Below are 14,271 nucleotides of genomic sequence, written 5' to 3' on the forward strand. Positions count from 1 at the left end.
TCAAAAGGTCAACGAAAATAAAGATATCAGACAATGAAGTTACATTAACAAAGACTTATTGTAGCTATCTTAAATGGCCAATTTCACCCAAGGTAAAAGAAATTCAGTTCAAATTAATAAATAATATTTATCCTGCAGCTGAAACTCTAAGGAAAAGGTTCAATTTTGAAGTTAATCCATGTGTTTTCTGTACGACAGAGCATGAAACAATTGAACACCTTTTTTTCTCTTGTACAGTCACAATGAGTTTTTGGAAAGATGTTTATCGATGGTTAAATATTGGGATTAACGATTCTTTGTTTAATAAATTTCAAGTGATGATCTATATGGATGGTCTGTCAAAAAAGGTATCCAAAATGGTGAACATTATTTTCACTATGGCAAAGTATCATATACACAAGAATAAATGGAATAACAGCAAGCCCAACATAAACTGTTTTAAGAATGAAATTAAAAACTATATAACATCCCTAAAGGTGTTATCGGAGGAAAACCAGTCCATAAATGAGTTGTATGAAACAATGTCAGAGTCTCTTGCTCTTTAAGTTTACAGTCCTATGCTCTTAAACACGCTTAATGCACTGTTGAAATGTCAAACCCTGTAATTATTATTTTATTTTATTTTATTTTATTTTGTATAAACTGTTTGATATGTTGTAAGCTTGTACTGTTTTAAATGCAAGCAAATGTTTTTTCCTCAAATGAGTTCAAATTGGAATGTATGACATTGTGAATTTGAAATAAAGCTTTGAAATGAAAAAAAAAAAAAAAAAAAAAAAAAAAAAAAAAAAAATACATTATGCGTACAACTGAAGCATGACCAAAAACTAAAAGTTATGATAACATTTATTTCCAGGGTGGTCCAGGCCTTCCCAAAATAAAATCATGATAACATCAAAGACTGATCTGATTTAGGCCCAATTTGTGCATCTAATGTATTAACAGTGAGGATTATACATTCAAGATTTTGTTGTGGAGCAAACAGAACTTTTATAACAGTTATGATTGGTTTAAATGTTTAAAATATTCTGGATGTTTAGGTCCTTGTCCATCACACAACCCCATAAAGGAGTCACCTGATCATCCCATTGGCTGATTAGGTTTAGATGTTTTCTGATCTTGGCATTTATTTTGAAACTAAACCTTATGCACGGTACATACTCAAATTACATGACTACCAAATTTAGCACACACTCAGATGCTACTTCATTAGAAACGATTTATCTCAGTCAGACGCATAACAATATTAATGTAGTAGATCCTCCTTGATTAAGGTCATAATGCTCCGCTTTTGCTGTCCACAGTGTATCAACGATATATTCATGTTATTAGTTTATTATATCAAAACATGTCCTTAAGATTTGACAATAACAAGAGCACACTTCGATATTAGTGGATGTCAGTGAACACAAACATAACACCAATATACCACGTCTTTATCACACTGATCTGTCACGTAACCATTTACAAAACATTATTATATAGGACGAACTTCTCTGTTATTTAGGAACACACAAGAGCACTAGATCGGCTAAGACCCTGTCCTGATAAAACCCGTCAGTAATCATGTTATTTTGGTCTATGCAGATGCAGTTGACTTCTATCTTAAGGTCACTGCTCGTCTCTTGCCAAACATCTACCCGGTTAGCCACATGCTAACCTAGCCTGGCAGCTTCCGCCTTAGCTTCAAAGGATGTTTTCAGCGGGCGAGAACTAAAAGCGACACGAAACTGCACTGGCGGATTACCACACACGCCACATTTTCTCCGGTCTTACCTGTCAGCCTGCTACATGGCGTTTTATACATGTTCTCAGATCCTAAAGCCGGCTCCTGTTACGACCCCTTCACATGCAGCGTGCCGCCATTTTGACCTCGTTAGGTAAACACAAACAGTTCCGGGTCATATGACGTCACCAGTCTGAGCGGCTTGTAGTTGTGTTTTCTCTTTTCTTTTTCTTTTTCTTTATTTCAAAACTATGATTATGATGATGATGATGATTATTATTCATTTATTTGTGTATTTTTTTTATTATGTATTCTGTTTATTTCTTTATTTATACTTTTACATTTTTTTATTCCTTCAGATTTTTTTTCTTTTTTGCTAAATTAATGTCAGGAAATGTATCAGACTATTTTGATGCTTGTTTTTTTTTCAAACATCTCATGGATGTAGCTTCTCAAATGCCAGAATTCACAGTTTTTTCTTCTTATTTTTCACTATTTCATTCATTGAATATATACCAGTATTCAAGGTTTTTAACATTCTGGAGGTGTCACAAAAGTACCTAAATGTTTCCTATACAAACTGCGAAATAAAATAAAAAAGGTGCTTATGCAATAGTTACTTGTGATAGAAAAAAAACTATATTAAGTATAGCTTAACACACAGAGCTGTCCATAAAAAGGGCTTTCATTTCTGATATTTCCACATCTCTCTGATTAAGGTTTAATTATGGTTTAATTGAAGGTTTATAGCCTTGTTTAATTATTTTATTTATTTATTTTGTCATGTCACTGTCACTGCCAATGTGACATTTGAATAGAATGCTGCCAGTGTTAATGGTTTTAATAACACCTGTGCTTTTTCCTGCCATGACAACTGAAAACGCCTGCTGTGAAAAATGCATGCACTTTATTAATTTGCCATTCTAACCGCTTTAATTCCTTGTGTTCCATGTGTGACCTTTCCAAGGTTTCCCCAGGTGGTTGTTTGGCAGGGTCAAGCTTCCAAGATGTTGATATAACTCATTGTCTTTATCGTTTTAGATGACAGACCAAACAAAAGGCAAAGTCATTAAATACATGACATCTGCTGTGTGGAGTGGTGCCTCAGTTCATTTTTCATAGAAGTGCATTCATTTCTTATTAAGGTGTGACCCACTAAATCAGTGTAGAAAATCCTCATTTGTCCCACTCCATACAGTTATATCTGTGGCTGTGTGTAACAGAACAGTTCAAGAAAAGCCAAATTTAGCTCCTTTTAATAACCCCAGCTGAATTACAGTAATGTGTGAAGAAATGTGTTTACTTGCAACAAACACACACAAGTTTGTAGTTTTATGTTTCAAGTTCTGAGGTGACCAGAAAACCGGTGTCACTGACCAATAAATCTGAGCTGAAGATGGGTTTCATTTATTTCAAAATTGCCGTCTAATTCAATGTCTGGCCTTTTGCCTCCCGCCCTTGTATGTCCTCTGACTAACGCCGCTGTTTGGCCTGTTATTTATGTGTATGGTCATCTTGTTGGCCCTGGCTGCCATGGCCAACAAGATGGAAACCCACTGATTAACACTCCTCTCCGCTGCTTTCACATTGCAGCCTGACTTTATTCAAACAAAGATATAAAACTGTATGATTGTCTGTTTCGGTGCCGCGTTTCATCTCCTTGAACAATAACACTTTACTGACCCAGGAGGATGATTACTACACTGACCTGATCGGCAATATAAAAGAAAAATATGTACTAATTCAGTCTGAAGGTAATCTAACTTTGTAGTCGTTATGTATCCTATGTGGGTACATGTGTTGGTATTTAGAGTACACACAATCCTGTGACATGTACGACTTGTTTTTATGAATGGCTGCAATGCAGATAGCTGTTGTCTATGAACTCGAATCCCAGTGCAATCCAGGCTCAGCATCCAATTCTCCTGATTCATCTCATTCATTCCACTACTGCCAGCTCCTCCTCCTCCTTCCCCCCCTCCCTGCCAAGATTACATGGTGTAATCTTCAGCACCATCAAGATGCAGGCCGCTGATGAATGCCAACAATACACACAAGGCCATCCCAGATCCCAGCACAAGAGCACCTTTATTGCAGCAGATAACCATTATGTGCTGTTCTACATGATTTCATTCTGCACTGACCCGGTCAACCTCCTCAGGTTTGGTTTTGATGCGAGTGCTGAAAAGGAGGTTTATTGCTCGGTTTTGCACCATATTATTTATTTCTAGGGTGCCGTAATACAATTTCAATGTTCCATGTTTTTGCTTCAGCTTTTGCTTCCGCTGCAGGCTGCTGGAATACAGGATCAAACCTGCCAAGTTTATGGCTGTGCAAGGCACTGTGTCAAACCATAATCTTTTGTATAGCAATCTGTAGGCTACCACTGCCGATGACTGACATCCTTAAGAGAATGTCAGGGCCTCATTTTAACAAGCAGGCTCATTCATGAGTACACAGCCGCCCCTCTTCCTCTGGACTGGAATGCAATAATATTTGTTTATTGCATTAAGGAATAGTTCATCCCCTGCCAATGAGTGTGAATTGGACTAACTCGGGGTAATGATTTAAGAAACAAATATTCTCCTTATCCCGGAGGCTGACCAGTAGTCTGGCAGCTCAGTCATTCTGACACCTTTTTTTTAATCAAGGGATTTGTGAGTTGTTCTACTGAAAGTCAGGAAGCTCCACTTGTTTAGATGATTGAGCGCTTCACTCCAGTGGGTAAAGACAAAGCCAAGAAACATGTCTTCAATGCCTTCTGTCCATAAGGTGGACAGAAGACAGGACCTGCAGGAACAGATGGACAAAATGGGGTGGAGTGGCCCTGGAAACAATAGAAAAGTCCTTTGTTGGGTCTGTTCGAGTCTTTCAAAAGCAGCCTTTACAGTTGTTCTACCTCTGGCGGTGGTCTCAGTGTGAGGGCCTTTTATCACACTGCTTTCACTGCATCTTGAGAAAATGAAATGGCTGAAAACATCCTCTCCAGAGGGGAAACAAAGGCACAAAAGGAGTTAAAGGCTTGTATTGTGTGAGAGTGATGACGTGTAGTTTATCATGGTAAAGGCAGGGAAGGCTGGACCTGTAGCATGTGTCCAGTTGCAGCATGGGTGAGTGCATTTGGAGTAGTAGTAAATTATGACTCAGACAAACAATAGGTTTAGACTTTATTGAATTATATTATAAGATATATGTAAAACCCTCTAGAAATGGAAGAGAAGACAGCAGTAACACATAAATATGGTATTTTTTCTTAAGAAAATAACCAAGAGTCACCCATGATATTTTGTTATCTTAACCAAATGGTTTCAAAATGGCACTGTTTATTTACATTCAAGCAAAGCAAAGACAAATAATTCTGAAGTGGGGAGCAGATGTCGGTAAGATTGATGGGTGAGCACAGTGTTAGGATCTCGAACACTGGCTGTCTGGTTTACTCAACAGTCAGCGGGGCGAGAGGAAAACAGGTCTCTTTAGCAATGTAAAGGGTCCAGGAATTTACTCATTTTCTATTTAAAACACAGCTCCTCGGCGCTTAGTGGTGAAAAGGTGACATGTTGAATCAATTGAAGGTAGCATGGGCCCCAGGTTGTGTAAGCAAAGTGCTGAAGGGTCATTAATAGACAGTAATAAGAAGAGCCTTGTTACTCCATGCAAACAGCCTGCTGCCCACATATGGCACCTCGCAAAATGGCCAAATCATTTTTTATTCTAGTTTTACGTGTCTCACACTGGGGGAACACACCAAGCGCCTATAATGAGACAGCACCCCCCCCCCCCCCCCCCCCCCCCCCCCCCCGATCCCCATACACCCAACCAGAAAGCCCCAATAAATGGCCTAGTCAAATAACGGAGGCCTCCCAGGCCTGTCATCGCCCCAGTTCATCTGCTCTGATTTACAAGCACTGTCCCAGAGGCTTCAGTGCCATCACTAATCCCACAGGGGTGACCATCTGAACGGCAGCGGAGTCAGACCTCCTGGAAAAAAACACAGAAGGGGTCAGACAGTGCCGCATAACTCCGAGCAGAAACAGATGCAGAGATGCTTGCCGGTTTATAATTGATTTTCAAGGGCAACATCTTGTTGTCATAGTTTGTCTAACGAGGCCCCGCCTGGCGCCCTGTGGCTCGTCAACCACAGGGTGTCAGATGGAGCAGCCGTTCAACCACCCTCGCCCCCCGACTGGCACGGCACCACGCTGAAATACTGACATCACTCGTGGAATTTCCCCGTGGGACAGACTCTCGTTCTTGTTGTGCTGCTGACATCTTTTTAAAAGTATTTTGAGTCGGCGAAGCATCCAAACCCTCCAGAGAAGAACTGCTGTGCCGCCCAGCTGCCGGCCGGAGGCCTGAGCTCCTTCTGCGGACAACAGGTATTCTCAGGCCCTATGGCCGCCAATGTTTATGTCTGAGATCACGGGTGTCTTTGTGGGCCTCCAAAGCTAAGCCTCTAATTGGCCATGGCTCATCAATCACACAGAGCAACCCCTTTCACCCAAAGTCTCATCCAAACAGCTAAGAGAAATGAGACCCGTGGAATGGACTTTATGCCTCTCAAAGGCCTAAAAGTAGGCTCTGGGAGGGGCAAGTGGTTTGTGAGAAAGCCACACTTATTCCAAGTTTGTGTCAAGCAATGCATGCATCTCTCCTTTGTTTTTCCTCACGTTCATGGACAACTTCCTCTCACATCAAACTAACCAAATATATAGACGCATCACAGCAGTTAGGAGTAAAATGGAGGAACAGAGATTGGCATGCACGCTGTGTTAATCAAACACTGATTTTGGCATTTAGATTGAATCTCATTACAGCAGTTAAATGTTGGTTCCAGGGAAAACAGACCAACATCTGGCTTCATATTGTTTCTTATTTGCTTGAAAATGACCTCGCTGTGAATAATCACATGGATAAGAAATTTCGTTCAACTTTTATTATCATGATTTGTTGGAAATTGCGTGGAGTGGCAATCAGACGAAGGTGATACTTTTTGCATTGTGCTGGTTTAGTGTGTCAAAAGCGTGACCCAGAAGCATGCTCCAGACAGGGTCAGAGGGGCCGCAACAACTCCTCAGCCATTATTTGGTTTGGCTGAACTCTGAAAAGTCCAGGATTTGGCCACAGCGTATAACACCGAGCCCACAAATTTGTCAAGCGGAGTAAAGAGACGTCCACAGCACATGCGGTTTATGGGGTCACAGCAAAGTCTCTACATTTCTTCACATCCAGAGACAGCATGCACAACACTCACAACAGTGTGTTTTTTCCATTAGCCTGGGCGTGTTATTTATTTATTCCTTCATTTCCCCTTCCCGTAATTCTTTTCATTCATTCATTTTCCACAATAAGTCAAGCTGCCTCAGGTCTGTCCATGGGAAAACGTGGGTGATGGAGGTCATGGAGGTTTCTGGTGAAGAACACGTCTGATGAGGACCGCAAACACGTCTGGGTTACTGCGGTTCAATTCGCTCATTCATGAACACAAATACAAATACATACACGGAGAGGAGGCGAGGCTATAGTCCACGTCCAATTCTCCTCAGTAACCGAGAGTAATCAGCTGTGTCATCCTCCTCGTAAATCTCCTAACTACGCTAGTGGCTCCCAGCCCAGATGGGAATAGGCCTTGTTCGGTCGCACTTGCCTCCGCGCCATAAATCCTCCGTCCCGTCTTTGCGGGATCGGTTTTGTTGCTTTGCGTGTATCTCCCAACAGAGGAGTACACGGGGGAGGGCGAGGATATTGCGAGACCGCAGTCTCCTGAAGGAGTCAATTTGCAAAATGGACTGTCTCTTCCTCCCCGCTGACATAATGTTGGGTTTGGAGGCAATTTTTTACCATCAGATGCAGATTTGAAGCTTGGTTCCTGTAGCTGGAGGTCTGGGAATCAATGGGAAAAACATGTAACCCCCACTTCCCCCGCTACGTCAACAATGCTGTACATCTTTAAACTAAAGAAAGCACAACACAACATGGTAGAAGATGTACAACAGGAATACATGCTGGTTTATTTTGCTTCCCCTCTGGCAAACATTATGAATCTATGGATAAAAGACCAGACCAGTGCCATAAAACGCTGTTTCTGCTGAGGAGCTGTCCCCAGTCTGTCTGACATTTATTGGTTCGGGAGGAAAATAATTTCAGATTGACCTAATCACAAACAATAGCCTTATACTGCTCTATACCACTGCATTCACTGTAACCTCTTTTTACATTCCTGGGAACTGAAAATCTCCTTCCACTGTGCAAAATAAGACAAAAACTAAACCTTGTCTTGTAATGTTTTACTGTGCGGTTCAGACGAGGAGGAAAATCCAACAGAAATGTCTCAGACACTTGACGCTTGTCTTAGTCTGAATCATTTTTGCACATTTCTTTACAGTTTGACTAAAAGTGACTTTTATCACCGTCTCTGTCATATAAATTGGCTCGACTGCGTTTAACCTTTAACGTCCCCGTGTTGCACACTTCCTGTAATGACTATGAACTCTCCCTCGGTCTCTGAGAAACTGCTCAGTGGAAAGCAGCGGGTTTTACACACCGTGTGATAGCCTCAAGGCCGGAGGAGACCCCCACCACCACCGTGCACACTGCAGGTCAGTGTGCATGGCTGGTTGTGTGACAGTGAGACCTGACAACTGCGGTCTATCGGGTCTTGTGAGGCAGAATAATGTGGAACATTCCTGGACTCTGCTCTTATCTGTGGGGACGAAGCTGTTCCACGCATTATCATGACAGTCTGCGCTGTGGTGGTGGTCTGCTCATCACCTCCCACCCATACACACAGAGAATAACCATTACATGTGATAGGATTACACTCCCCACTTACAGAACAATAGTGAATCACAATCAAATTCATGATTACAATTAAATTAAAGTTAAATCACATTCAAATTACACCAACAACCCATTAAATGCGCCAGAATGAGGCTTTTTGTTAAGTTTGAATATTCCAGTAGATTACATTCCTGATTGCAATTTGAGGCACGAACTCTATTAATTTTTTCAGAAATTACATTTTGAATGTAAAGGGAAAAAAACAGTTAAGAAAGTAAGATTATGACCCAGGAGCTCATTCCATTGTTACAGCAGCCCTCCAAGGCTGAACTCCCCCCACCACCACCACCTCCCTCCCTTTTTTGAAACGTGGCAGAATGACAAAGTGCACAAGAAAAGCACAGTGGCAGAAAACGAGGGAACCCTATCAGTGCATGAATTTAATTACCACTCAGATGGCTCCACATAATGAGGAGAAGGTGGATGTGCGAGAGACCTGCATAATTCATTTTGCTTTTCTCATTTCAACCTGCCCTCGCCGCCCAAACCGCTCCCTGTGTGTGCTCCCTGTGCATTGTGCCACATTCCTCTGATCTATGATCAATAATTTCTTTTTAAACCGAAAACATTTGCATTGCGGGGGAATCATCCGCCGAGGGAGAACCTGCACCACGTGGGAATACAGGTGGTTGAAATCAGCTCCCCTTGCCCTCTCCTCCCTAATTCTTCTTTTCCTGTTGTAATAAATGGCAGTGCAGCACCGCGGCCTGCCCACTGGAGTCAAGACTTACAGTGGAACACCTCTTGCACCATTTATAACGGCCCTGGGTGGGCAATAAAAGAGACAGAAGTCCATTTCATAATTGCACGCTGATGTCATACTGGTGAGCCAAAAAATATGACCAAGGTAGCAAATTTATGGAATGGTTTTATATTCTGTAAAATGAACCAAGTTTTGTTGCAGTGCATCGGGCCAATGCACTGAGTAACACTGGCCTGTCTTAGTAACAACTCACCACAACCCCATGGGAAGCAGCTTCCAGTAAACAAACACATAAACTGGAGATGTACATGACATATTCTGATCTTCTCTCTTTTACAAGCTGCAGTCATTCCATTTACCAGCATTACACCACTGAAGAGTTGCAGCGCTCATAAAAACAGAGCTCAGACATCAACTTTACATCTACAGACTGATAGGCCGGAGTAAAGATTTGGTTCTGTGACTTTTTGGGTTCAGGGAAAATCTTTTTTATGTTGAATTACTGCTTTCTTTACATCGTGTCAGGGGCAAAAGGAGGCAAGGTCGAAGTCAGGGTGCAGGCAGGGTCGGAAAAATCCAATGATAGCCAGGCGGATACAGGCGAACACAGGTTATGAGAGTTAGAAAGCTATAGCACAGCAGCACAGAAGCCAATCTGGCAGGGAACTAATGGAAATGTGCTGGTGTATAGATTAGGAGCTGATTAGAGGATTGGGAACTAGCGAGTAAGTAGGCGAGGAAAAGTCAGGTGGTGGAAAGGCAGGAAAGACGGGGTCACCGCAGGGCAGGAAGGAGTGAGTTCATGAATGAACTGTGTCTGTATTCCCCTTATAGATCATCTGACCTTGACTGGTATTGTCCCGTTCAGATACAGGATATAGTTTGGGTTGCCTCTGTCTTCCAAAACAACTTCTGTCAGAGTGACAGTGATGTAACTTCAGGAAACAGAAACTACCTGAGTGGGTGGGGTTTGGAGAGACATACATTTTTTTTTTTTTAAACTAAGCAAGCAACCATCCACACCGATCGTCTCTACAGGTTTTGAGGTGCTATAAAAAATAAAAAAAACGTCATGCTGCTTCCAACTCAGTCGTGTTTCCACTGCTACTCCTGGATCCTTTCCATTTAGGAAAAAAAAACTTAGTTGGAAATGTTTACAGAGACGCATTTGCCAAACCAACCAGTTATCCTTCATCTTGGAAGCCGTCTCTCTTGTAAAAACCACATCATGGTGCTGGAAAGCACTTCAGATGAAGCATAAATTTCACCTTTCTGTCATTTTTCCAAGAAGAAGACGTGCAGCTAATTCCACTGTCCCGAATGGACTCGTTAACGCCCTATGAGACCTGAAGGAGGACTTTCCCCCTGTGGAACATAAGGTGCAAGAACAAGCTGAACTTGAAACTTCAGATATACCACAGATTAAGATTTCAATTTCCTACATTCCTGTGTCGGCTTATATTCATTTTTGGACAAAGGTATCTCATTAATTGGTGCAAAAAGGTTTCCAATCCCCAGATATAGATCAGTATAAAAGCCTTTATCTCTGATCATGTGTTGGACTGTACTACAGGGGCCGGTCCGCGCTCTCTCCATCTCCCTGAAGGTCAGTGTCTTTCAAAAGACCTCTGGGTTCATTTACAGAGCCTTAAAGCTTTCACTAGACTGAATTCCTGAGTTTTTACAATAAACTACCAATTGCCGAATGTTATGAGCAGCATGTCGCCACACTAAAGGCACTTCACACGTGTGAATGTGCGTGTTTGTGCATCTGAAGCGTAATGGATTCGCATTCACTAGCAGAGAGAGTGTGTGTGTGTGTGTGTGTGTGTGTATGTGTGTGTAGGATGACGGGGCTGGTTGTTTGAAACTTGACCCCGGGGGCCAGTTGGATTCATGAAGGGCCTCTTTCATGTCCCCCTTGCCATCCGGTGTCTGACTTGAATCGTCCTGCCTGAATCAAGTGCTTCCTTATGCCAAATGTTTACTCGGCTACTTAAGAATATTAAACAGGTTTCTCCGTGAGGGGGGGGGCAAACAACACTGACGATGTGTAGCATGCATGTGCTTTACGGTGTCAGTCAAACGCCTGTGGCTTCCTGCAGAAAATCCCCCTCCTTCCCAAATCTCCTAGCCTGATGCATCAGCCGCTTATTTCATTACATTTCAAAAAGCGTCTGAACCTGAGCCATAGGGATTCGTTTGCTTCCGGGAGGCGGTTGCTTACATTTGCTTCAACTAATCGCTGCTGCTTGGTGGTCACGTGTGCTATACACCGGTTAAGCTCATAGGTTAATCTTGAGCGCTTGAGTTCAACGTCATCGCCTTCACTTACCCGTCTGTTCGCTGATTGGTCCGTCCGCTCTGGCGGACGGAGCAAACCGAAACGCATTGCTAGTGTCCTGACTACATTGTTGAGGCAAATGAAATTTGCCGGAACCAGTAGGCGGCGCTAGCCTGGCTACAAATCTCCCCCCACACACTCCAATCAGACACGTCGATCAAAAACTCAAGAGAAATCCATATGAAATCGCTTGATACGTGCATATGCTATATCAGCCTGGCCATAACGAATCGCTCTGATTTATTTTTTTTCTCCCCCCCCCCCCCCCCCCCCCCCCCCCCCCAACTTGATTCTGTTCTTTTTTTTTTTTTAAAGAGTAATTGTGCCAGGTGGAATAGTCATTACCCGGAGGTTGCGGGACAGTTGCTTGGGCGGGAGGAAGACGAGAATTGATGGACATTCCGTCCTCAGGAATCCCAGGATACTTTATAGGACTCGAGAGCAGTTGTGACAGTTTCCTGTGCAGCAAATATAAGTTTAACCGTCAGCTATACTCCTGTAAAAACAACATTCATAAACCGATACCGTGGAGCTGAGCTGAGTAAGGGGAAAGCAGCTAGCGCCTTTAACGGAGAGAGCACGGCGAACATCTGCAGAGTGTATGTCTGTGCATGCAGCTGTGGTGTGTTGCAGGCCAAATTCAGGTGTGTGTGCGTGCATATGTGCGTGTGTGTGTGTGCTTTGAAGGGCCTATAAATACTGTAGGACTAATTTGATTTAAACTAAAATGGAAAACATCTTTTGACCCCATAATTAATAACAGCTGTGTGCTGGATGCAGTAGCCAGGTTGAGGAGCCATCTTTTCCGTATGTGTATGTGCATATGTGTGTGAGTGTGTGTGTGTTTTATTCCCAGAGTGGCACATTATCTCCCGCCAGATACCTTTTAGCACAACACAAACATATTTGTTAATGTGGGATGTTTTTTTTGTTCCCCCTGCTGCTGCTGCTGCTGCTGATGATGATGATGATGATGAAAACTTAAAGAATTACCAGCAGGTTGCAAACACCTGCGCTCGCTGCTCTTGCCTTATTGAACCAAATATAGAGCTGTTATTTAAGATGGATCCTTCTTTCTTTTCTTTTTAGCTTTTCCTTTCTCCCCCTGCATGTGATATTGTACATTCTGTACTCTTCTGATTTGCGAAGAAGAATAACGACGAACATTCATCTTCATCTTCACGCGCTTCGCTCTCAGAATAAGAAAAGCGATGAGCTGCTGATAACCTCTCAAAGACAAAACATCATCTCTTTGCTTTGCAGTCTGAAGATGAGAAGCAGGAAGCTACAGGATGCACTCGTACACCTTGACCCTTCCACTGTAGCCCGACAGCTGGAAAAAGAGGATTTCCACCGTGCCAAATCAAATCGCCTCTGTATCTGGCAGCACCTGCGTTCAGATCATGGAGATGTAGACACAGTGCGTATGTGCTCTCTCTCTCTCTCTCTCTCTCTTTCTCTCTTGGGAAACACCATCAACATGCCGTGTGGGAAATTTTACCCTTAGGACCTCTGCTGGTCTGTACGCAACCTCCCCCACCACCCCCCACCCCATGGGAATGAAGGCGGAAACCGGCAGACAATCATTCATATTTTTGTTAAAGATGTGCTCTGACCTCTGCCGTTAAGTGTGAGGAATGTCAGTCAGACACTGTTTCTGTTTCTAATTTACACACAGAGCATCACTGCTTTTCAGCCGCAGATGTATGAGAACAGATTAATTTGTTTTTCCCAAGGGGTCACGAGTGGAAACAGAATACTACTGGATACTTTACTGTATTACCAGCTTCTTTGTTGATTGAATGTAGGTTATATTTTCACCCCGATGCTGGATTCTTTCAGAGAGTTTCCTTTTCCCATCAACAAAGTGTTTTTAAGGTTGGAAAGGTCAACAAACATTTCTCAGCTTTGAGACCAAAAACAGGAAGTTATTGCATGTGATATCTCAAAGAAAACTAAGTGAGACAAAGCAGCGGGCGGACAACACGCACACTCCATTTTTGGACATTTCTAACAAGCTAACGATGTGTTTAGGAGCAGTAGTAGAGTCAAATGGACGGACAAGGTTCAAATGAGGGCAAACCGCTTCACGAACGGGGGTTTAAATAACGCCGGAGCGGCTTGGTCCTTTTAATTGGGAAGTGCACTCTTTGACTGCAGCAGGAATTTCAGCCAGTTCCGGACACACTCCCATCATTAGGTGTTGGAGGAGTCTCTGCCAGTGGTTTGGATGCTGTTCAAATGGACGACTGAAGAGGTTTAGACAAGGAAATGGGGGGTTTTGGGAGACAGTTATGCTTAAGTCAGGAATGAGAGTGTGTGTTAAGGAGTGGGTCGCCGCTGAACCTCCGCTCCTCCCTCCCACACTGATACCTTGCTTGCACAAAGTGTTATTGGCTCAAGGGAGGAAATCTGCCTTAAATGATAATATTGACAGGGCCAGATTGGCTTTTTGAAGCATGCGCCAAGTATTTGGGTTTCTGCATTTACAGTACATCATTTCTCCAGTGGAGCAGCTTTGGCTCATTTTCTCAGGACCCGCTGATGAAGCCAAAAACGAATAGGAAGAACTTTTTTTTCTGCAAGGAAAACAACTCTCTCAGCCTCGAAAATACCCCACGATTCTTTAAATCAATCACAGCCATTTAAAAAAAAATTGGT

The 14,271-nt window shown here is 42.8% G+C and overlaps 1 protein-coding gene across 1 annotated transcript in view; it reads right to left on the reverse strand.

The window, feature by feature from the left end:
• The window catches only part of cox10 (cytochrome c oxidase assembly factor heme A:farnesyltransferase COX10), a 39,758-nt gene extending 37,879 nt beyond the window's left edge, over nucleotides 1–1,879 (reverse strand). Inside the window, exon 1 of the mRNA XM_083993736.1 lies at nucleotides 1,777–1,879. Within this exon, the coding sequence (XP_083849862.1) occupies nucleotides 1,777–1,807 (31 nt within the window). The 5' untranslated portion in view covers nucleotides 1,808–1,879. The remainder of the gene's footprint in view (nucleotides 1–1,776) is intronic.
• Nucleotides 1,880–14,271: the final 12,392 nt, after the last annotated feature.

The sequence above is a fragment of the Trachurus trachurus genome, assembly GCF_905171665.1.
Source record: "Trachurus trachurus genome assembly, chromosome: 19".
Lineage (NCBI taxonomy): Eukaryota > Metazoa > Chordata > Actinopteri > Carangiformes > Carangidae > Trachurus > Trachurus trachurus.